Genomic DNA, 25,513 nt, shown 5'->3' with positions numbered 1-25,513 from the left:
GTACAACATAATCTTGTTCATCGTGTCAGCTTTCAAAGACAAGACCTGTTGAACAGTTTCATAATCCAGACAAACTGAGATCCCAGACATGCAAAAAATGTGAGAGAATAAGAAATGGGAGGAAAATCACTCTCAATCATGTCTCGACCAGCTAGATGTCCAGATACAAACATTTTAAGAGGCTGTATAGACTAATATGGAACTGGAAAGTTCAAGCAGCAACCTCAGAATTTAGCTGATTTATGTGGTATAACAGTTTGAAGTAACAATTAACAAAGATACATCAATGGACTTATGTTATCGTACGTAAGAACATAATGTACTGATAGGTTTAAAACAAATATAAAATTAGTACATTATTCTACTTTTTGTTTGTATTTATTGTAAGAATGACAAGCTGGACATTTAAATGCAACTATTAATTCTTCTTTACTCATCACTGTAAATCACCTGCACATTATTTCCATGTTGTATATCCCATAAGCAGTATAACAGGGCAGTTTCTGCATATTTATAAAATTTATTATTATCACTTCATGGATAGGTTTTTAGCACATTTTTCTCAACATCATTGATTGAAAAAGAAAATCAATCAAAAGGAAAAAAAAAACGTTCTCACTACATAAAACTACTTTAAAACATGAATTGCAATACATTTCGTAACATCCTCTTTTTTTTCTTTGTTACAATCCACAGCCAAGAATTGACAAATCGTGAGATACATTTCAAATACATATAGTGTCTTTCTGGCTTCTGCTGGCTTTGTTTCATTGAGTCTCAGCTGCCAGCTGGTTTGCATAAGGAAGGAAATTGTAAAGAAGTTTATGCCAAAGCCCAGGGCTAGTGAGATAAGCCGGATGGTTTCCTCTAGGGATCTCAACTCCTTGACTTCTGGGTAACAAGCATAACAGAGCGGAATTTTTCCCACGATCATACTCTCCAAAAACCACCAACGTAGGAGTCTAAAATATGATAAAAATATTGGTAATTTTCTAGAATACTAACTATAAACACTAGACGTGTGTGTAGAGAGAGGGGGAGATTTTCTTGATTTCCAGAAGACTAGCAATAAACACTAGACGTGTGTGTAGAGAGAGGGGGAGATAATCTTGATTTCCATATCTTCTTTTACATGTTTATTAGATGCTACATTCTACTTTCAGATAGACATGGTTTACATAAAGAAGAAATAATAACCTTTTCATGACAGATCTAAAAGTTTATTGTTTTTATTTAGTACTCGCTATAAAATATATTAAATAATAAGATACCCTCCTCTCATGGCTTAGCTGGAAGTCTCAGAACTTAAAAGATAAAATTCAGGTTTTGATACCAGCAATGAATAGCTCATTGTGCAGCTTTGTACACAATAATTTACAAAAAATATTAAAATACACAGGAGAATAGCTTTACTTTATCACAACTGACAAAAACTGAAATATTCAGCCTTTTCAAATATGTTTTAAGTAATAAAATAAATTCAATAAATAAATAAATTATTTGTCTTTCTTAATAATTTTACTGATAAAATTTCCAATGAACTTTACCAACACAATTTAAATTCTCTGTAAAATACCACGTGACCCATATTGTGTTTTTAGTAAAAATATATTATATCACTGAATATCAAACGTATAAACCTCATTTTGAAGGATTGAATGTATTGTTGAAACTGGTGCTCTTTGTTTCTTAATATAACTTAATTTTTAACCCAACAGATAAAAGTCAAACATGAAATTTGATCAATTTCAACGTAGAATAAGAAATAAAGTTTTCATTTTAAAATGTTAAGAAAGTTGAATGTGCACCTCGCAGAAAAACTAATTAGAAATTTACCCAAACTTTCTCGACTTATTTAAAATATCAAAAATCTAATCTTGATTTATGTATATCTTGTGATTGTTTATGTGTTTTTAAATAGTCGTGAAATACCTGAAATACAGTTTACTAGTGTATAACTGGTACAACATTTCCTTTACAATCGTCACATAACCATAACTTGAACTTGACTACTTTAGCAAAATAAAATGACTTGTAGAGGTATTTATTTGGGTTTATAATTATTTTAGGAGAATAAATAGTAAAGTTTACTTCGTGTACTTAACTCAACTGAACAAAAGACTCGATAAATGATGAAATGCATATAAACAAGTAAACATATTTAGTTATATCTTAATCGCGAGTGTAAGTTCAGTAATTGTGGGTTAATTTATGTAACTGTATTTTATTGAAAATTTCAAGATCAAAAGTACGTTGATAAAATGTTTCTTAAACGAAGTGAAATGTGCTTACCAGGTATCTTACGTTTGAAAAGGTTTCTGCCCCACACGCTTTATCAGTTATATGTTTCGTTTGATGTTGACATTTAAATTGCTTATCTTAAGACAACTTAAGTAATGAGGCGCAAGTGAAAAGTAATCATTTAGGCTTTCACATACACTGTCAAGGGACATTTCTTTTGACTGACCATTACCACAAGGTTGTCTTTCAAGAATGCTTGTAGCCCCGGGTGCAACTGGAACATATCCACCCATGTCCGTTGAATGTTTTACCAGGTACAGAAGAGCAAAAGTTCCACTCATACTAGGACTGACCACCACAGGACGTATCAAGTTCAAGTATATATACAAACAAAGATCGCGCCGTGTAGACTGCAGGTTAAAGGTCACCAGGATTAAACTTTTGCATAACACATTTATGTCGAAAATAAGAAATACAATTGTAGATTTACACAATTGATAGATTATTAAACATGATCGTTTAAAAACGTTCAATTCCCAAGAATAAAACATGCTAATTAATTACATACTTAACATGATAGCCTATTTCACTACACAAGAGATGCACAACTGTGTTTGAAACTCTATTCACAACTGGTCAGGGTCCAAAATGGCCAGGTGGTTGAGGCGTTTGACTCGCATCTGAGGGTCGCAGTTTAACTCCCGTCACACCTAACATGCTCACCCATTCAGCCGTAAATCCAATATTTATTGGTAAAGGAGTAAACCAAGAGTTGGTGGTGGGTATGTTAACTATCTACATTTCTAGTCTTACACTGCTAAATTAGGGACGGCTAGCGCAGATAGCTCTCATGTAGGTTTGTGTAAAATTTAAAAAACAAACAAATAATTTAATTTATGATAAAGGTCTTGACTACCTATCTCTTCATTCAGTGATGAACTGACACCTATATCAAAATATTGTAATGTTAAGTTAGCAATGAACTGGAGTCAATATCAAAATATTGTAATGTTAAATTACCAATGAACTGGAGTCTATATCAAAATATTGTAATGTTAAATTAGCAATGAACTGGAATATATATCAAAATTTTGTAAAGTTAAATTAGTATTGTTTGTTTTGAAGTTAAGCACAAAGCAACACAATGGACTATCTGTGCTCTGTTCTGCAACAAGTATCGAAACCAGTTCTAGCTTTATAAGTCTGCAGGTGTACGCTGTGTCATTGGGGCGGAGGGAGCAACGTGAGTAATGAACTGACACCTACCTCTAAATGTTGTAATGTTAAGTTAGTAATGAACTGGCGCCTACCTCTAAATGTTGTAATGCTAAGTTAGTAATGAACTGACGCCTACCTCTAAATGTTGTAATGTTAAGTTAGTAATGAACTGATGCCCACCTCTAAATGTTGTAATGTTAAGTTAGTAATGAACTGGCGCCTACCTCTAAATGTTGTAATGTTAAGTTAGTAATGAATTGAGGCCTACCTCTAAATTTTGTAATGCTAAGTTAGTAATGAACTGGCGCCCACCTCTAAATGTTGTAATGTTAAGTTAGTAATGAACTGGCGCCCACCTCTAAATGTTGTAATGTTAAGTTAGTAATGAACTGGCCCTAATTCTAAATGCTGTAATGTTAAGTTAGGAATGAACTGATGCCTACCTCTAAATGTTGTGATGTTAAGTTAGTAATGAACTGACACCTACCTCTAAATGTTGTGATGTTAAGTTAGTAATGAACTGACACCTACCTCTAAATGTTGTGATGTTAAGTTAGTAATGAACTGACACCTACCTCTAAATGTTGTAATGTTAAGTTAGTAATGAACTGACACCTACCTCTAAATGTTGTAATGTTAAGTTAGTAATGAACTGACGCCTACCTCTAAATGTTGTAATGTTAAGTTAGTAATGAACTGGCCTACCTCTAAATGTTGTAATGTTAAGTTAGTAATGAACTGACACCTACCTCTAAATGTTGTGATGTTAAGTTAGTAATGAACTGACACCTACCTCTAAATGTTGTGATGTTAAGTTAGTAATGAACTGACACCTACCTCTAAATGTTGTAATGTTAAGTTAGTAATGAACTGACACCTACCTCTAAATGTTGTAATGTTAAGTTAGTAATGAACTGACACCTACCTCTAAATGTTGTAATGTTAAGTTAGTAATGAACTGACGCCTACCTCTAAATGTTGTAATGTTAAGTTAGTAATGAACTGACGCCTACCTCTAAATGTTGTAATGTTAAGTTAGTAATGAACTGACACCTACCTCTAAATGTTGTAATGTTAAGTTAGTAATGAACTGACACCTACCTCTAAATGTTGTAATGTTAAGTTAGTAATGAACAGAACGCTCACCACGTACATCCATTGCCACAGTCCGGTAGCCCATTGCAGCCTGCACTTGTATTGTGCCCAGGTCCAGCCAGGTTTTGGAAGAAAACGCTGCTCCGTGCAGTAGAAGGATGGAGATGTGGAAATTGGAAGTGTCCTTAAGTAAAGCTTCATGGTAGAAAACTTTGACATTCTGGTTACAGTTATGAAAAAAACATGATTACAAAATACAAAACAATAACGGAATATTAATCACAAACACGTTTCGTTATTTCTTTTTCAGAAAATAATAACAAAACGTCAAATTAATATGATTAACAACTACTGTTTCCTTTTAAATATAACCCATCTATCTATATAAATTACATATTATGTATATATTATATACGGTGGTTTATAATTTCTAACAATATTTCAGTGGTTCTAACAAATGTAAAACGTGAGGCACAATGTTACTTCTAAAAACATTTTCAGGTTCAACTTGAACTTGAAATAAAAATAACTGTGTGAATAATGTATTAATTTATACACATTGACAAGTAGTTTCTATGAAACAACAGGTCTATACAAATTGACAAGTTGTAATTTTTAAGTAACAAAAGAAATTCATATCTCACGAAATGTATTACACGTAGCTATCCACGCAGTAATGAATGATGAGTCAACATAATATATTCATACACAAAATACAATACTCACTTAGACGTTTAGGTTTAATTCAGTTTTCAATTCACACAATAAAAATAAATAAATGTCATGTTTGAAATTATTTTATTAAAGAGTTTATTTGTTTGAAGTGAAGACCAAAGTTCAATAAACTGTCTGTGTTCTGTTCACTATGGGTGTTGAAACCTGGTTTGTGATGTTGCGAGTCCTCAGAGGTACCGCTGTGTCACCGAGTCATAAAAAAGTACAAAATATAAAGATCTATAATTTATTTTGACTTGCCAATGAGCGTATGTTACCGAGCACAAAAAAGAAATACAAAATCCGTGTGAATTATATTTGTTACAAAATTGTTTATAGTAGCTCAGGGAAAGTCTTTGAAAGGAAATATAAAACTGAGAAACATACACAGTTGGATTGGTGTAGGTAATAACAAAACTATGAAAAGGTCATGGAAAAGGTCAAACATTGAAGAAGAGTGTAGATGAATAGGTGAGTAAGAAGACAGACATTCTCAATGAAAACGTCACTAAACTGCCGAGGTTGCTGGAGTGCAGAACTATGTTTGATAATATATTTTTCACAGCAAAGCTATAACATCATATAGTATGAGGATCTACATCCACTTACCACAAATAGTGCATTTGGAATAATAGGATCTACATCCACTTACGACAGATATTGTATTTGTGGCAACAACATCTACATTCCACTTACCAGAAATATTCTATTTGGGGTAACAGCACCTACGTCCACTTAGCAGAAACATTCTATTGGGAACAACAGGCTACACAACAACTTACTTCAAATATTTCATATGGAACAACATAATCTACATCCCCTTACTACTTGGTGGATTTGGAATATGAACATAATATAATTCTTCCTAATAATTCAGACATGTTGTAAAGTTATAAATAAATATAGAAGTTGATGGTTATTCAGGTTTAAGATAAATCTATTATAATATATTGTGTGTGTATTGGTACTCTTGTTTTTAAAACAAGTCCAAATGATTACCTCTCGATGTGGATTCCTTTACATGATGAGGGGACCTTGTAGGACCCTGAAGGGAAGAAGAGGATTCTATTGGTTGAGAGGCGTCGGAGGTACCAAAATACACCACTTTGGCCGTAAAGTCCTGTAGCTGGGTGAACTTGAGATGCTTTCCCCTAAAGTCAGTCATGTGATCCTGTTGGGCAGAGATAAACTGAGTACTGGTGTTGAACATTCTCAACGGGTATTATGGGCAGTATGTCTGATGCTAGTGTTTGGGTTTTACACTCACAAAACTATGGCATAGCACACTCCTCATGAAATCAAAGTCCATTGGGAATATGCCTTTCAAGGTTACTCCCATGCTAGTCTGAATTCCTCAAGAAGAGTGATCATGAAGAAAGATTTACTTAACATCCCTGAATCGGAGATCCTCGCTTGTTTCTCCAGCCAAGGTGTTTCGGCTCTTCGGCCTGTCTCCATTTGTAAAAATGGAACAATTTGGATTACAAACGTTCTGATGTTGCCGTTTAAATTGCTATGTCTGCCTGCCACTATCAAAGCAAATTATCTGTCACATGTTTCCAATGCTAGAGGTTCAGAGATTCTAAGAAATCTTGTTATAATTCTTTGACACGTGCTCGTTCTGGAGGCTAAGGCCACAACAGCTACAAGTGTCAATCGGACCCACATTGCTCTAACTCTAATGTTTCCCACCCTCCATGTTTTCGTCCTTGTCCTGAATTAGCAAAGGAAAAAGAGGTGTATTTTTTGAAGACCATAAACAACATTTCTTATCCAGAAACACATAAACTGTTGTTTCCTCTTCCACCTCTGATGTATGCTGCTGTACTCCACTCTACTGGTACAGCAGAGGTACAGACAAATCTGTCTGATTCTCTAATGAAGACTTTCTTTCATCATGTGAAGAGTCTTCTGCCCTCCAAGAATACACGCATTAATAAATCTACGTCTTCTCCTGTCTCTTTTGCAGCTTGGACCTCTCTCCATCGATCCCCCCGAAATGCAGGCCAGTTATTTGATGACGCACTCACTCATTGAATTCTAATTTCTCCAACATAAACCTGCCTCACTGTCCCATAGCAGTGTCCTTGTGGGTTAATAGACCTCTTTCTACTAAACAAAACTAAAAGACACTGCATACAGTTCTTCTACATAATAAAATGGCTACCTTCGTATAGTGGAACAGTCGAGGTTTCCATTTCAGTTTATGTGACACTAAAGCCTCAATTGATTTCAATCATCCTGTGTGTCTCTCCTCACAGAAACATTCCTTAGGCCTGTTGCTGCTGTAACCTTTCAGCGACTTTCCTTGTAAAGGAACAACAAATTGTGTGATGGATGAGTTCTGCTGGTTAACTAACTGAAACATAGCTGTTAAAGTTCTGGGAGTCCCAACTGAAACGTAGTTTTGTTTAAGTCCTACAAGTACCAACTGAAACATAATTGTTAATGCCCTAGGTACATTACTGAAAAGAATATAAATATGACAGACTATTCAAATAGGCTGCACCAAAATAACAGGAAAAAACACTGGTAAGTCAGCTTATTGGTGATTTTTTGTTTGGGACGTGGAAAACACATAAAACGTAATTTCCAATGAGAATAACGTAACTTTAGAAAAATGTTTATGTATGTGACATTCTAGTAGTAAATAATTCCATAAGAGCAGAAAACATGGAATCAACATCTTTCACTTTTTCAACATATTTCATATTATTGTGACAACTGGAGACGTTTTGAAACTCCTATAGCTTTGTTGTGACAAATGCAGGTTTTAATTAAAATTACAAAATACACTTTTGATTTGAGGGATGTCACTGACTCTCCATCCGTTTTGTCAAGAGAAAGTACCAATCTTTAGTAACAAGATAAAGAAATGTATTGTAAAACTGTACAAATTTAGAATCAGGACAATAGAATATTTGTATATCTTTACGCTTGAGAACAATCAAAATAATTTGAAATTGTATGCAAAAATTGAAATTGCAGTGTAATATCATTGTGCTATTAGAAGAACGAATGGTAAAAATGCAATAACAGATCTCTTGAAATATCCAAATGAGGACAATTTAAGAAGATTGTATAGTTATATACAAAAATATGAGTTATTGAATAATTTTCTCAAGCCTGAATAAACTTTAGGTAATCTGTAAAAATAAAGCACAAGTAATAAAGTCCCTGTGACTGTCACTACGTTCGTTTAATCTTCTGTAGCTTTATGAAATTTATTTGGCTCTGTATAATTTTAATTAAACTGACTGAATGTAGAAATAGGAGGATGGTTACAGTTTGCAGGTGTTATGACTGAAATATTAATAAATTGCATCCTACCATATATAATATATCTTTAAATTTTATGATAAGGAACAAACGTTTTTCGACCCGGCATGGCCAAGTGGTTAAGGCACTTGATTAAATAATCCGAGGGTGCGGTTTGAATCCCGTTACGCCAAACATGCTCGCCCTTTCAGCCATGAGGACATTATAATTTGCGGTCAATCTCACTATTCGTTGCAATATTACCAATCATGTTGTTTAATATGATATAAAATAATAAACAGTACAAACTATCTTTACCTTCAGTCAAAATTATCAAACAGTCCTTAAGCCTTCTGACAATTCCATTATAAAAAATGTTATTTAAAAGTCAGTTTTGAAACAGTGTTAAGTTAACATTAACATTACAGACTGTTTAGGTGTCTCCAGACACGTAGATTCTACACATTACATCATATTGCTACATCTATATTATTATTACAACATTCAGTATAAAGAACTTTATAACAAGATGAAATTATTGGTTTTATATATAAAGCACATAGCAAACTCAAATATTCTATTTGTAAAATATGCAAGACTTCAAATATTTTATATATAAAACAAATAGAGAATTCAATATACATTTGTGAAAATAGTCGCATTATGTCTTCTTTTTTTCTCAATATCACTCACTTTTGATTAGGGTATATGTATCTAACAGGCCCGCCATGACCAGGTGGGTAAGGCACTCGATTCGTAATCTGAGGGTCGCGGGTTCGAATCCCCATCACACCAAACATGCTCGCCGTTTCAGCTGTGGAAGCATTATAATGTGACGGTCAATCACACGTTTCGTTGATAAAAGAGTAGCCCAAGAGTTGGTGGTGGGTGGTGATGACTGGCTGTCTTCCCTCTATTTTTGCACTGCTAAATTAGGGATGGCTAGTGCAGATAGCCCTCGAGTAGCTTTACGCGAAATTTAAAACAAACCAAACCAAAATCTATCGAACAAGTATTCAAGTACAGTACTGAACAAAAGTGTTGTCCCGCGCTGTTACAGTGGTAAGTCTGACAGTTTACAATGCTAAAATCAGGGGTTCAATTCCCCTCGATGGACTCAACAGATAGTCCGATGTGGCTTTGCTATTAGAGAACACAAATGCAAAAGTGTTAGGACAAGAAAATATTTTGTCATTCTTTCCATTTTGTGGGGCTAATTCTTCCATGTCACCACATAAGAAAACTCAAATATTTTATACCTAAAACAACATGGTAATACTTTACTGTTGACAACCGATGAACCAGTATGAGAATACTTGTCATTCTTTAGAATTTCCATAAACTTGTACCAAGGACATGTCATAAGGGTTTTTCTTGAATGAACATACTGATTAAATTTAAGGTCTGAAATAACTGTCATGGAGCCCAATGCAGTGTGTTAACTATATAGAAAGAAGCTAGTAAGGAACTAACATATGGTACCGGTGTATGTTAGAAATCAATTTAATAACGCACCACAAATAAACCTTCATACAGAGAGTGTTTAACACATTATATTAAGTTTTATTTTTATGGCCCAAAAAGCGTAGAGAATTGTCAGTAGAGCAGAGAGTTCGTTCAAAACCTTTACTTGGTGCTGATTGGACTCTCCAACAAATTGCTTCAGACTTGAAATGTTCTCCTAGAACTGTCAAATACACCCTTGATCATGAGACTGAGACAGGTAAATTAGAAAATAGGAAAGAAAGAGGAACACCTAAACTCAGTTATACTGATGTTAAGTATCTTTGTTTATGCAGCTTTCAGGACAAAAGGAAGACTACACGAGATAAACAGCCATGAACCAAATGACAGAAAAGTGTCCTGATATACAGTATCAAGAAGACTCAATGAGGATGAAATATTTGGTGGTGAAGCAGTTAGAAAACCTTTACTTATATCTCCAATCATCATGAAGAGACTGAAATATGCTAAAAAATACAAAAGCTGGACTGCTAACGATTGGTAAAAGTCTTTATGAGTGTATAAGTCCAATTTTGAAATATGTGGTTCAAAATGTAGGTCGTACGTCCGACGGAGGAAAGGTGAAAGATACTTTCCTCAGTACATAGCACCAACCATGACATATAGGTGGAGTCAGTGTAATGGTATGGAGGTGTTTTTCTGTTAATGCAACAGGAGATACTTGCAAAATAAATGGAATAATGAACCAGTACAGATACCATCAGATACTGATTCGTCATGGTATATTCAGTGGTTTGTGTATTATTGGTTAAGGATTCTACTACCTAGAAAATAACTACCCTCTTTCAAACGTTAAGAAAGAAACTGCTGGAGTCATTTTAATGATACAATGGACCCCAAAGAGCCCCGATCTCAACCAGCTTGAGTAGATCTGGAACATGATGGATCAAAAACTTGATATGTCAAAAATTACTTCTAAAGAAACTTAATGGAAGTGTACTACAGACATTTGAAGTAAATTCCCAAAGGACACTTTTATTAGATGTGTTGCAACGATGGTTGAAAGACTGTCTGCAGTTATTATACCAAAAGGAGGACACAAAATATTAGCTGTTTACTGAACATACCATAAATCATTTCACATGTAAATTGGTGTGACATACATACAATCTGTTCAAAGTAGTTAAGGTATAAACATCACTATACCTGCTATGTGTCTCAAAGTTCACTGTAAGATTAGCAACATATTTATAATAAATGGGTATGCTGCATTGTGTTGTTTTTTTATTATATTATGAATCATAACTTGATCACAAAAATATAGCTTATGTTTCAAAACTGGTGATGTTTAAGAGTTGTTATTTCTTATTTACAAACCCAAACTGGTCAAGCACCATCCATATGCTAAAGGATTAATCACTCCAGATCTTTTAATACCTGTGATATGTTGATCTTTGATTCTTTAGCACCAGACACTACCATAGCCTTGAAGTTATTAAATTCAGAAAGTGACTTTTGGGTACTAGCACCAGTCTTGTCTCGAGCATCATTTAGAATGCGGTTCACCTGAAAACAGTGAAAATGTTCTATTAAAATTAAAATGCTTTAATATTTTCAGTTGTGACATGTGCAATTAACAGTTACAAATTTTTAATATTCACAGAAAGAGAAAAAGTTTCATAATGCAACCTTTGCATTAATTATAATGCAATTATGTACCATAATTTAATGTTAACTGAGCTTATAAAGTCAATTTTCTTTGATTCTTAAAAGTCATTATTTGAAACTCACATTAATATTTTTCCAAGTATCTTAAAAACTTTTTTTCGATCTATGATTACACAATTAAACTGTTATAAAATATATATATATATATATATTCTTCTACATATTAAATATCCATTTATTTCACATTGTTACTGAAAATATGAGGTTTTCTCTCACATATTCTTAACAAATATTAAAAGATGTTATGCAAATGACTACTCCATTTACTTGGTTCTTAAAAGTTTGTCTCAAAGTATTACCAGTTGTTGGTTCCAACTCATCATTATAAGCTTTTTCTGTGACTGGTTCAACTGTGGTAAGCAATGAGCATGGATGTTTGAATTACCTTCGAGTATAAAGAATAAAATGAAGTTTCATTTAGTTCTGGTTTCGACTGTATGACCTTTGAAAATTCCTTTATCAAAGTGACTTTTGGTCGAAAGCGTGCAAACGTTAATGTAACTCATTTTTTTATGTTACATTACAGTGAAATTTACTGGCTTGACTTTTTTACCACTATAATGAATAAATTATTACAGATTGAAAATATACACATCAATTATCAGAACTTAAATGATATTAATATCACATTAACAACATAATTAGTACAGTGTATGTGAGATAGTTGTAAATTGTATATGTATACAATAGTGATATTCCTGACATAAAATGTGATTCAAAATGCAAATACATATCTCTTGGTAGGGTATCATACCAACAATATACAATTAAACCAAAACCACGATATAAAGATGTGACATTCAAAACACCTTGGTATATTCCATCTTACCTGTCATCTTACATCAAGAATACTTTGCAAAGCAAAATAAATTCTGTACTACTAATGACAAATAGTTTTGTAAATTAAAAAGTGTCATAAGTATGCAACAAATTACTGAACAAGTTGATAATTGAACCATGCATGTGTTGTCTATCAGGCTCATGAAGTATCAGCCTATCACTGATAAACAGGCTAATATTTTTACAAAAATTTCAGTGGCAGTATATATTTAATAATTTGATAGGAAAAATAACAATTTCAATGTTGTGAATATTAATTAATAACTGTAATGATACTTTACACATGCATACATTTCACAAAACAAAATCATGCTAGTTTCAAGATAATACATAGAAAGTCACACATTTCTACAAGCTTACAGTAGGTCAGTCTATCATTAATAAACAGTCTACCAAACTTAAACAATTTCAGTGACAATGAAAAACAATAACAAATGGGATTGGAGAACAAAGTTTCAACCTTCCTAGGTCATCGTCAAGTCAATAAGAGTGCTAATACCCATATCAGCATATGAGACTCATACCCATATGAGACACATTTTTATTTCAAGTGGGTTTCTCGTCATCAAGAAGAATCATATTTCAATCTAGTACACATAGAATGCATGGCAACCTAAGTTCAAAATTTGCTAGTTCTGGGCACTGGTCAAGTGGATTTGTTACAAACCCAGGCAGAATACTATAAAGTTGAAGATAACACACAACCCACTGAAAAATATTTCTGAGAAGCCTTCAGTAAAAAATTAAAGTGTCTGAGATTTCAATCATTTTGTCATATAGTCAGTTTCATCACTGGACTTTCATGGACTTAATACATTTTTATTTTATTAACATTTTTACATTTTATAACTTCCTTTAATTCCAAATACCTTAGTTTAAAAAGAAGAAAACTAATTCCAAAGTATAACACATAGAAAATAATTAATTATATGCAATATTTACATGGACTTGGGTGTAGAAATACTCAATAAATATGTATTAATCGTGAGTACAACTTTCTATAGGATTGGAATATTCATAAAAGACCTTTTTTTTAACTTTACCTTAAATTTAATCTGAAAGTTGACCATGGAAGAACTCTAATGCCCCATCATAGACATTTTATGCAAAGTGGGTGGCCGATTGAAAATGATAACATCACCATTCTGAGCATGTCTTTCCACCTGAAACAAGAAATACTAACAATTTTTAATTAAAACATAACAAAAGATCATAATTGTGTTTCAACATTTTTTTAAATATAGTACCACTTAATCCTATTTTCTCCATAATGGTTGTATAGAATTTTGTATGTGAAAATCTACGTAATGTTTTTCAGCTTCTTATGCAACAAGAAAAACCAAACAGTCATAAAGTTTATATATGTAAAAAAATGGGTGGTATGGATAGAGAAAGCACTGTGTAGACTGATAGTTTGAATTAAACTAAAAAAAGCTGTGTAAATTGTAAAATTTACTGAACAACTGACTTTCTATCAAAATCAAACTGCTTAGTTGATGAAGTCTTTCAATATTATTAACACATAAAATAGTCACCACATTTGATAAGGTATGTACACGAACACATAATTTATGTACTGAGATTTAAGAACCGAGATTAAAACATTATGATTAAATTTACTAACAAAAACATTATATCTTAAGAACTATAGGTTTAAGACTCTTAGGACATACTTTATAACCACACTGAAGGTGGAGGTCACTAGCTTTGGGACAAAAAGCTAAATCAATTCTTTCACCATTGTCTCGAATAATATACTTTGCTCCAGGATACTGGCTGTTTCCACACGTCTTACCAGTTCATGCATCCTTAAAAAACAAGTTATACATACTTTTCAGGGATACAAGTTATATATATCCTCACTGTAATAAAATTAGACTTTTCCAGCACAATGTATCCAATCACTTAATTTTTTTTAACATGTATCTACTAGATTAACAATTAAATTTGTCTGATTTCAAAAATGCTAAGCCTACTTTTACTTCCATAACCTACAAAACATAATAGCAAAATTTTAATTACTTTGAGAATTGGAATAATCATAAATCCAAATTTTAAATAGTTGATTTTTTGTAACACTCCAATTTAATCATTATTTTGAGTAATTTAATATTGGAGTAATCAAAAGCTGTAATCAAAGGAAAAATAACTGTTCATTAATTAACGTATCAAAACAAGATACATTATTTATATTCCCTTAACATATCCAAAACCTTCTTGACATGCTATTAAAATCAAATGTTTTTGGATGCATTGGAGGTTTTCTTATTTCACTAAAATATGTGCATCCTCAGTGGCATGGCAGCTAGCTTCATAATATAATTAAACAACTAGCAAGACGACATATGCATAGATCACTGATAGGTTGCTCCAAGTACTTTGATGGCAGAATGGTTCTAACTATGCAACATGCTATTGACGATAACTTATTAATAACACTATTTAAATCAAAATATGAAAGGCAATAAAACCAGTAAAACCTAGTTTCAAAATTGCATATTTTCAAATTTTTGTAAGAATTTTTGATAAAAAAATAACCTGTACAGACTTTGTTAGACTATCTGACAAATTACTTTGTCAGAAAAAGAATATTAATATCATTTTACAAAGATTACTCTTTCATTCTGATATACAATCCTTCATCCATTATATTGAAAGGTTAAAATTCAAAGAACTTCTGTATATTTATAAAATATTAAAATCCACAAACAAACGTTTCACAACTGTAAAAGTCACCATGTTTCAAACATGGTTTCATGTCATCTTCCTGAAACATGAAGAATAACTTTTACAACTACTGCTCAGTTTAACTTAAAATTTTAACTGTATATCACACAAAGCATTGTTTGCTTTTAAATTTTAATACCTTCATATATTATTTTCATATTCATTCAAACAACTGCTATTAAATATTATTGTGCCACAGCGTTTGGCACAACGCCATCATATACAAACTAAATCACCTACAAATAAATCCCACGATAGTCAAATGGATTTCAAATTTCTTAACCAATAGAACAGCACAAGTAAAAGTCAATAAAACCATATCCAAATTATTTAATATAACGGCAGGAGTGCCCCAAGGATCAGTCCTCTCTCCACTTCTATACATAATTTTCGTCAGTGACATACCTTTTCCAAATCTAACATACACACACAATTCACAATACATAGACGACATCGCAATCTGGAGCACCTCCAGAAACCCAGTAATGGCCATGTCTCCATGCAAGAATCACTAAACAACGTCTCAACATGGAGCAACAAGTGGAGGGTCGGTGTTAAATCCGACAAAACACAAGCAATCACCTTCTATAGAAAACTAAAGAAGCAAAGAAAAAATCTAGAAAAAATAAAACTATCACTTGGAAACACAACCATTAACATGAGCAAAAACATCACATTCCTTGGCATCACTTTCGACACAAAACTAACATGGAAAAAACACATAAACAATATACACTCATCAATCAGAAAAGGATTTCATATCTAAAGACTATAACTGGTAAACAATCGAAATGCTCACGAACACCATTATACAAATATACAAGGCTTACATCCGTCCACTAATAGAGTAATGGATGTCAAGTAACATACAATATGTCAAACAACACACTCCAAAAAAATCCAAGTGCAACAAAACAGAATATTAAAATCCGCATTCAGTTTACCATCATTTACGCCAACAAATTATCTACACCAAATTAGTAATTTACCAACTATAAGAAATAGAATAACAGAACTTTCTCTCAAATATTATCTAAAAGCAGAAAATAGAAACAAACTAACGGCATCACTACACAAATTATCAAATGCACCAACAAAATACATATCACCTTACAACATATTTCAAGAATCACAATCCACTCAACAAAATCTAAATAAATAAAATCTATGTTATTAACATGAATTCCTTTTTTCAGGTACAGGGCACACGACAGGCAAAACTTTGGCCCTGTCGGTATGAAAGTGGGTTTTCTCGGCACTCCGTTTCCCCACATCAAAATCTTCAGGCATTGGATTTCTAGATCCCAGCCCAGGCAACTTTTGCCAGACCCTGAATCGGGCGTTTCATTTGATCTGGATTTGAATGAATTACATTCATGTTCACATTTGCCCAACTTTTTCCTTTCGGGACAGGTCCCGGCCTTTCTTTCCACTGCTGCCTTTGCCTCCACCCAAAACAACATTTAGAGAGACATTCTCCACCCAAAAAGTCAAGAATAATAATGATAATCAATCTATTAAAATAATAAAAAAAAAAAAACACCACTAAATCTTAATAACAATCCACGAAAGGGGACGAAGAGGAACTACAAAGTTCCTGAACACCCCAGTTGGAGAGAGAACTCTTCTGATTTCTCTCTCTCTAAACTGAACCCCTGCCACGTTAGTTAAGTTTAGTTTAGTATTAAATATTAAGTATTTCTGGTAAAAACAATGCACAGCCATAATACTGGAACATTCAATAAATTCTGTTAAATGTGGCAGTGCGGCAAAAAGCAAATGCAGCCAAATGCCAAGGAAAGGGGATTGAAAACAAGTAAAATATTTAAGCTGATCAAATGAGAGAAAAAAAACTACATTTTTTTTATTTTGACCCAGTAAACTAGTTGTTAACACAAAACACCAGTCCACTATAATGGTATTATGTTTGCTTCAGTCTTAAAAGAAATAATAAAATTATGCTTTAATTTACTTGTAATTCATGCCATTTATGGCCAAATTCCACATAAAAATTAAAGAACAAGGAATGCAATTTAAAACAACTAAACAAAATAAATAATTTTAAGAAAGAACATATTGCACTAAGAATCATTCATTAGTCAGCATACATAAACAAGTAACCAAAAAAATACCCTCAGTAAAAAATTAGAGTGACTGACATTTCAATCACGTAACTCATATTATGTCATATTCATCACAGGGCTTTTGAAATTAAACTAATTAATGGTTTTGAAATGTGTAAAAAAAAAAGAAATTTAAATTTAAAGAAAGTTAAATTTTCTTATAGTTTTATGAACAAATTTTCTGTAACTATATTCAATGCATTTCAAAACTAGCCAAGTTTATCTCATACACCACTTTCATTCTGGACAAACTATAATATATATTAGTACTGTTAAGAACAATATACTTGCACTAGATTATGTTCTCTGAAAACACCTGTATAAAAAATACATGATTGACAATTCTAAGCTTCCAAAGACATACATACCAGCTTTTTTGTGGGTTCTTCAGCATGCTGCTGAGCTTCACTAATCAATTTTGTGTATATTTCAGAAATGTTCTTTCTTTTGCACAGATCATAAATGTGAGCCACTCTTTCCCTTAGCTGACCTGTGGACTTGGATATTATTTCCCTAATTTTTGGATTATTCTAAAGCAAATGTATGACCAAAGTGGCCTGGATATTCTGTCATGTTCCCAGCACACGTCTGACATTGGGAATGCCTATGAATCACACCCTGTCGAGGGTGTCCATCCAGCCACCCGTTTTGGCCAACCTGCTTCATAAATTTCTGAATAGCGAATCCCGCCTTCTGTGACAGACATGCAAAACTAAAAGAAATTCAAAATATGAGAGAATAAATGTTTTATACATTCTGGGAATATATCAATATGACTTTTAAACTCAGTTGCTGCTTGATGTAGGTTGCTAAACCTTTTAAAATTTCACACATGGAAGACATGAAACAAAATATTTTTTAGGTTTTATATACACAGTTGGATAAAAAGAAGTATTAAATTACTATAGAATTTCACTATAATTTATAAAGGTCAGTAACTAAGCTGTATTTAAATATTAAATAAATATGAAATTTCAAGCAGACTACAGAGACAACCAATCTCCTTGAAATTTTGGTTCAAAAGAATGAGGCGACCTTCTAAAACATTAAAAAATTGCTGAAAAATCACTAGGGGACATTCTAAGCTGCTGATTGGTTATTCACACAAAATATTGAAATAAGTGTTCATATAAAGGACCATTTCCAAAAATGGAAAGAGGTGAATGGGCCACTGTGTTTGATTCAGTACATAAGCCATATCTCAGAAAAATATCAAGATATGTGGTTGTTATTTGATATTCTTGATTGTCAATATTGGTAATTTGAGTTTTTAATTCATATAAAACTGCAGACTTAGCATTTTGACACCACAAGCATCTAATTTTAATCAGTACTATGTTCAGCATATCAAGTGGCTTAGGTGTGATCATACCAAATATTTAAATTAAGAAATTAATTAATGCATAATAGTAAAACTGGATTATAAACTAGAATTTGATACCAGACTTACTAACATAAAAATTCATAAAATAGTAGTTCAATAAAAGTTTGAATACAAGTCAACAAATGGAATGATGTGGCCTCTGATCTTTGATCCATCGTGATAGGGTTAAGTAGATTTAAAAACACTAATATCTTATCCAAGTTTAAGACCAATTAAAAGATATACAAGGAAACCCATATAATGGCACTTCTGTGTTTGTGTCAATAAAAGTAATGCAATTGTCACCACATCTAAAACACAGATATTTGAAATGTAAAGCACAATTATTAAATTATTTTGAAACTAAATGTTTCTGAAAACAATCAAAATTTGTAAGAAAATGAATATGTCACATCATACAGTAATGAAACTCTTGCTTATATGTATGGTACTGAAAACATTTTTATTACATGATGTGCGACCTCCAGCATTGCAAAACTTTTATCCTTTGTGTACATAGATTTACAATATAGGTCACAATTTTTTCCATTTCTTGTCATGGAGTACTTTTTTCTCCTTTCATAGGTACAGAAAAATGTGGCAACTGAATTTGCTGCACATAATGGAGCAAAATGAAGGTGAAGAAGTCACACATAGATTCAATGTTTACAAAGTTATAAAGCGATTAACAGAAACAGTTCTGTTTTATCAGTTTTTTGAGTATTTACCAAGTGTTCAAGCAAAAAAAAGACTCATTTATGACCAACAAATTGAGAAAAACTTATAAAATATGTGATGCTATTTGTTTACAAATACACAGGGTGCAAATATGACATCACATGCTGTTCTAAATGTTTTTCATGAATTAAAGATACAAAGTGAGGAATAGCATCAGAAACAGTTTTGTATTATCAGTTTTTCAAGTAACTACCCAATCTTCTTGCAAAAAACTGTCATTTGCAATATTCTTAACTTTATTTATTGAGTTTATTATACTGTATTAATTTTTTACATGACTTATTATACCCTTCCAACTTGTATCGTTCCTTGAGAAAAATTATATTGTGGAAAAAAGTATTTTTCAGGTTTTCAAAACCAAAAAGTGAACACAACCAAATGAATGGTGTATGGTAAGGTAAAATGCAAGCTCTTGAGGTTCTAAATAAGTATTACCATTGATTAGCACATTGCTCACCAACAGCTAAGTAAATGCCTTTTGTCTCTGGACAAAAATAAAAAGGAATTGAACAGATATTACAATAAAAGACTGCAAGGTGCTCATAGCCACCATGCACTGTCATCCCTACCAAATGCTGCCACCACAAGTGAGCACTGGCACTACAGGAAATCGGCTAGTATCTATAATATACTATGTTGTTATGCTTTGCATCTCCAAAACCATTAATCCAAACATAGTTTTAGATATTCCTATAAAATCTAATAACACTGTGTTTACCCACTCAATGAATTTTAAGATATTCTGCCTTAAAATATTTTATATATCATTAAAAAGTAATATAAATATAGTGTATCCTACACCAGCCATCCTGAGATACATTTTTACTTCAAGTGGGTTTCTCATCATCACAAATATAAATAGTGTTAACCTCATATACAAATTACATATGTACTCTTCTCAGACAGTACATACAACTTTTATTAAGCCAGTCCCTCGCACGCACTAATCTCTTAGCTTTTCCCAGGTCAAACTATACCACAAGTCTCCACAAATTCATATAAAGAGTATGTTTTACAGAGCAAAAATCAACAACCACAATAATTTCAATGAAACAAAAATTATAACTAATTAAAATTAATTTACTATGCTTACAGAGAATGCAGACAATACAAAACCATGATAAATTAAAGTACTTGAAAACATGTAGTCATGAAAGGTTTCTGATGTAACATGCTTCAAAACTAACAATGTATACAAGAAAAAAAAGAAACTTATGGTAAATGTACTGCAAGAAAAACAAAAGTTTCCAGTTTTAAGATATGATCACATATTTGAATTTGTTAAACCAAAAATGAATTCAGTTTAATTATACTGTTTTTGGCACCATCATGTACAAAATTCCATTTTCAAATCATTTCAGCTAAAAAATCAATAACATATGCAAGTAGCTGTTTGGTACATTTATATGAAAAGTAATTTTTCTTTCCAAATGAAAAAATACAACTATGTGACATAAAAATCAAAACAAAGTTCCACATATGAATATTTCAATTACAGTTCAATTTTGCACATATTTGAGAAAACTGATACATTTTTTTTTAATTTCATGTCATTTACTCTCATAAAATGAGAGGGAATCCTTAATGTCAGCAAGATTTGAAATTCTTTAGGGCAAGATTAAAGTAAATTAATCTACAAAACCTTTATTTTCCTTTTTTATTAGCTACATTTTTGTGCACCACTAATACAAAGCAAGGAGCACATGTATACATGATTCAATTTTATTACTTGATGAGAATTTCTACCAGTTCACCCTCAATTTGAAATTTTTTTTACGCACAATTAAAGTAATCCATGAGATTTTTGGTGTGATCAAACACAATCAAAAAGATTTGACCTCCTGAATCCAAAACTATAAGCAGATCTCAGATTGATCAAGAGATGACAGAGTTATGAGCTAAAATTCTGAATTTGATTTTCGAAAAAACTCAATTATTCTATGAGTCACTATACTGCTGCTAAGAATTCAAGATGCTAGGCTGGAAAAAGTGTTATCCTTACACATACTGCTCCAAAGATATACTTGTTGTATTTCATAACTTAAGAAAAAAAACATACCATTAAACCAAATGTTTTCTTTCATGTGTAGACCAAAAAAAATTCACCATCTTCATACATCAGTTCTTCTCAAAACAATCTGACTTTTAAAATCAAAATTAAAAATGCATTCAAAAAAATTAATATTTCAGAAACATGTTAATAAATCCATTTCTTGAAATGGGGTATTGAGAAGTCTAATTTCTACTTCCTTTAGTCAGAATTTATGCTGATTTGATTTCTTAATTTCTATGATAGAACTAAGCTACATTAGAATAAAAGCTAAATAACTGAGAAATATTCCCAAAGTTGCCACTTACCATTTTTACACAGAAGTCTCTGAAAGTTTTAAACTACTATAATTTTACTTGTTTAAACTGCAAATTTCAAAAGTCATTAAAAAGACAAAACTGCATGGTCTGATAGCCTCTACACACAGACACTGCCATGCATTGTCAATAGCAACATATACATATAGAATATCCTAAGTATTAAAAATCAATTTCATTGACCTTTTTTGATGATAATTATAACTACACTTATCATGTTAGCAGCATTTTATATCACTTTATAAGCACTAACATCAAAACAATCATTAACAATTCTAAAGTAAATTTAATGGAGGTTTAAAACGTGTCTTGTTCAACTACAACAAATTAAATAGTTGTATTTTAACTGATCCTAATGTGTTTTAAGTTATTATAATCCAACCTCATATTTCACAACTTATTTCTATATCTTCAATACAAACTGTTAAAACAGTTCTTGCTACAGTTATTACACTATCTGAACACACTAACTATAACATAAAAACTGTCTAGTATTAATTGTGATTTTCTTATGTACCATTTTACCAAATACACATAAACTCGAAAACATGAATCAATAAAACAAGTATGATTTTTATTTAATATTTGAAATTTGTCAGGATACGTATCATACTTTGAAAAGTCCTTATATGATTACCAAAATACATAATAAACAACCTATAAAAACTTCACATAATATCAATCAGGTCATAATTATGAAAAGATTAAAGAAAATGAAACATCCTTCTACAGAATTATGTTTGGTTTAAATAATAATTCTCTCCTCCCTGATGACAAGCAAAATTTATGTTATATAGAGAAGCCCTCAGTAAAAAATTAGAGTGACTGTATTTCAATCATTTTCTTCATAAAATTAAGCTTTCATCATTGGGCTTTAAGAAATCATTTTCACCATTTCATTTTCAAACAGCAGTATAAAAATAAACTCCATTTTTAACTTGGGTAGACATTCATTTACTAATACAAGATTTCTCATTTTACACTATTTACTCTGAGGCACAAATAATTTTAAATAAGTTGTACATACAACACAGTAACACTAAATTTAAATACACTAACAGTCTCCATATTGACCATCAATACTAATGCAACTTAAAGAATTCCACAATGCTATTTTGATACACTTTTTTTAAGAAGATTAGATTGGTTTACCTATGAAAACATGCAATACATTCAAAGCATCTCCTTCCTGTTGGGGAAAGCACAAGATATCCCAATATGAGGGTTTGTTTGTAGGTTTACAAAAAATTAAATGTACAAGGAATTCAAATTCATCTAATATACATTTATTTGTATTTTGATGGAAAAGTGCTCTTCTTGTAGTCTGGTAACTGCATAATTTATTTTAACAGCAAGTTCTGAAACTTGATGCATGCCACTAGTATATACAGGGTGAGCCAAAAGTAGGTGGACAGCATTTGGAATAGGTTTATGTATCGGTTATATTAATGCAATTGTATATTATAACTATGTTGCAACTATATTATTTATGTTATATAATTACAATTTTATAATTACATTTGTTTTAATTTAATCTGTTTTCTTTTTTTTAGATTGTTAATAAATAAATAAATGTTTTTTTACTGTCCACCTACTTTTGGCTCACCCTGTATATATATATATACACACACACACATATATTAGGGATGTCGAGACATGCAGAACACACAAATGCTAGTTGTCAAACTTTGATCTCAATAATCAAATGGTCTTGAGCACATCAACACTGATCCACTATTTCACTCAAATTTCAGGCTTAACTAAAATTCATTTCTACAGTAAAACAGGTTTGCACCAATGAATATCAAAAAGTAAAAGCAGACAAGTGTGAAAGTATACTTATATTTCAAGTGATAAACTTCTAGGTAATACTGACTGTAAAACAAAACTAGAGATAACAGTGCATGTTTATTATTACCTCCTCATATTTATCATAACACTTATGCCTATAGAAAGATAACTTTCAAGCTACTATTCTAATACATATTTCATTTATTTAGTAAAAAAGTGCAGCCCACATTTACAATGACATAAGTTCATACACACAGTACAAAAAATTGGCTGACTACAAGAAGTTTGAAAAGTTGGTATTCCTCCAAACAACTTTCATAAAGTATTGAATAGAGTAAGAGATAAGTTTTAAAACAATGTGAATAATCTGCCCATCAACTGTAATAGAAGTTGACACAAGTTCTCAATGAGTAAAACTGTAAGAAAGTCACATAGGATTGAACAGTGATTTTGAAAATATTTCCAAAGTAATTACAAACCTGGAAAATGTTTTTCATTATTTTTCTTGGTGCTAATAGCAATTGTTTTATATTATTATTGTGTTTAATTACAAACATTATTTTGTTCTTGAGTAATCACATAACCAACAGTTGGCACTTGTGAGCATGATGGCCAATAGAACATCCCACAACAGTATCAGACAATAAATCATTATTGATCATGATCATGCAAGATTTATTTTTGATCAGGTTACTTCACTAATTGATGGGCAAAAAATTCCACTACATAATTCTACATAAATCAGTTGTAAAATAAAAATAAAAACAAACCCTTCCATCTGTTAACCTCTGGTACAGGTAGAATTACTAATAGAACAAAACTTTGCAACTGTCTTTTAAAAAGTCCAACATGTATATATAACATACATACAAAATTTCAAACTGGACCCTCTTCACATGGTGCTTTAGAATCTGAAGTTATAATGGATGTCATGCTGAACCTTTATACAATTTTTGCAATGGCTGTCCAATATATCAGATGCAAAACTAAGTAAAACCTCTGGTTCACCCAACCTGAAAATAAACATTCTTTAATATAAAAAATTTATAAAAAATAAAATTTAAACTTAAAAATCACATGTATCATCACACTTGAACAGTTCATTAAGAAAATATTTACAATACACATGAGAACACACAGTCTATTAAATACCATTAGAATCTAAAATCAGATTTTTGATGCTCCAATGTCCAGGTAACACTCAGATCTGAATTACAGTGTTTTCTTTTAACTCTGTTTTTTCTAGTTATAAAATGTAAAGACTTCAATGAATTATGCAATGGTACTGAATAACAGATGACTCAATTATCAACTAACTTCCTGTTCAAATAAATGTATTGTAATTAGTAAGATTCATTTTCAAAACATAAATTTGGAAGAGAATTCTAGTTTCCATAACATTTGTTCAAAAATATATAAATAAAATTCAGTAGGTTTTGTGTATGTGTGTGTTTACAAACAATGATGATCCAAAAATAACTCTGCCAATACAAAAAGAGAATATATTTTAAATGAAGTATAAATGGAATTTAAAGTACAATACTTTTCAATTCCAAGACATATAAATTGCTAGCACTTAGAAGTTGTACATCAAAAATACTTTCTAACATACTAGTTTGTTATTTTAAGTTTAACAAAGCTTTTAAACAATTTAAATTAGTTAAGATTGGGGTACAAGTAAGCTTGAAGTTAAAACATTAGGGTTAATAGTAATACTAGATTGTTAGACTCAACTCAGTTTTGTGATAGTAGCACTAGAATTACAAAACACTTAATTATGTATCACAAAACTATCATAACTTTTGTCACCTAATTAAAACATTATCTATCTCAAAGAGTCTGTTTT

At 31.6% G+C, this 25,513-nt stretch overlaps 2 protein-coding genes and 1 long non-coding RNA gene across 3 annotated transcripts in view; 1 reads left to right on the top strand and 2 right to left on the bottom strand.

Moving 5' to 3' along the window:
- Window positions 1–25,513, top strand: part of LOC143239795 (protein ABHD14A-like) — a 93,367-nt gene that overhangs the window by 21,360 nt on the left and 46,494 nt on the right. The window lies entirely within an intron of this gene.
- LOC143236381 (uncharacterized) overlaps window positions 654–25,513 on the bottom strand; it is a 26,908-nt gene continuing 2,048 nt past the window's right edge. The window contains exons 2-5 of the mRNA XM_076474646.1: window positions 17,777–17,938; window positions 11,428–11,556; window positions 4,613–4,774; window positions 654–962 (exon numbers count right to left, since the gene is read on the bottom strand). Coding sequence (XP_076330761.1) covers window positions 768–962; window positions 4,613–4,774; window positions 11,428–11,556; window positions 17,777–17,938 — 648 coding nt within the window. The 3' untranslated portion in view covers window positions 654–767. The remainder of the gene's footprint in view (window positions 963–4,612; window positions 4,775–11,427; window positions 11,557–17,776; window positions 17,939–25,513) is intronic.
- LOC143239802 (uncharacterized) lies at window positions 5,193–7,372 on the bottom strand. Its single transcript, XR_013021370.1, has 2 exons — window positions 6,268–7,372; window positions 5,193–5,468 (listed from the first exon to the last, which is right to left on the bottom strand). It is a non-coding gene; the product is annotated as an uncharacterized LOC143239802 (long non-coding RNA).

This window comes from Tachypleus tridentatus, chromosome 13, assembly GCF_004210375.1.
Source record: "Tachypleus tridentatus isolate NWPU-2018 chromosome 13, ASM421037v1, whole genome shotgun sequence".
NCBI classification, from domain to species: domain Eukaryota; kingdom Metazoa; phylum Arthropoda; class Merostomata; order Xiphosura; family Limulidae; genus Tachypleus; species Tachypleus tridentatus.
This window is presented reverse-complemented; position numbering and strand designations above follow the sequence as displayed.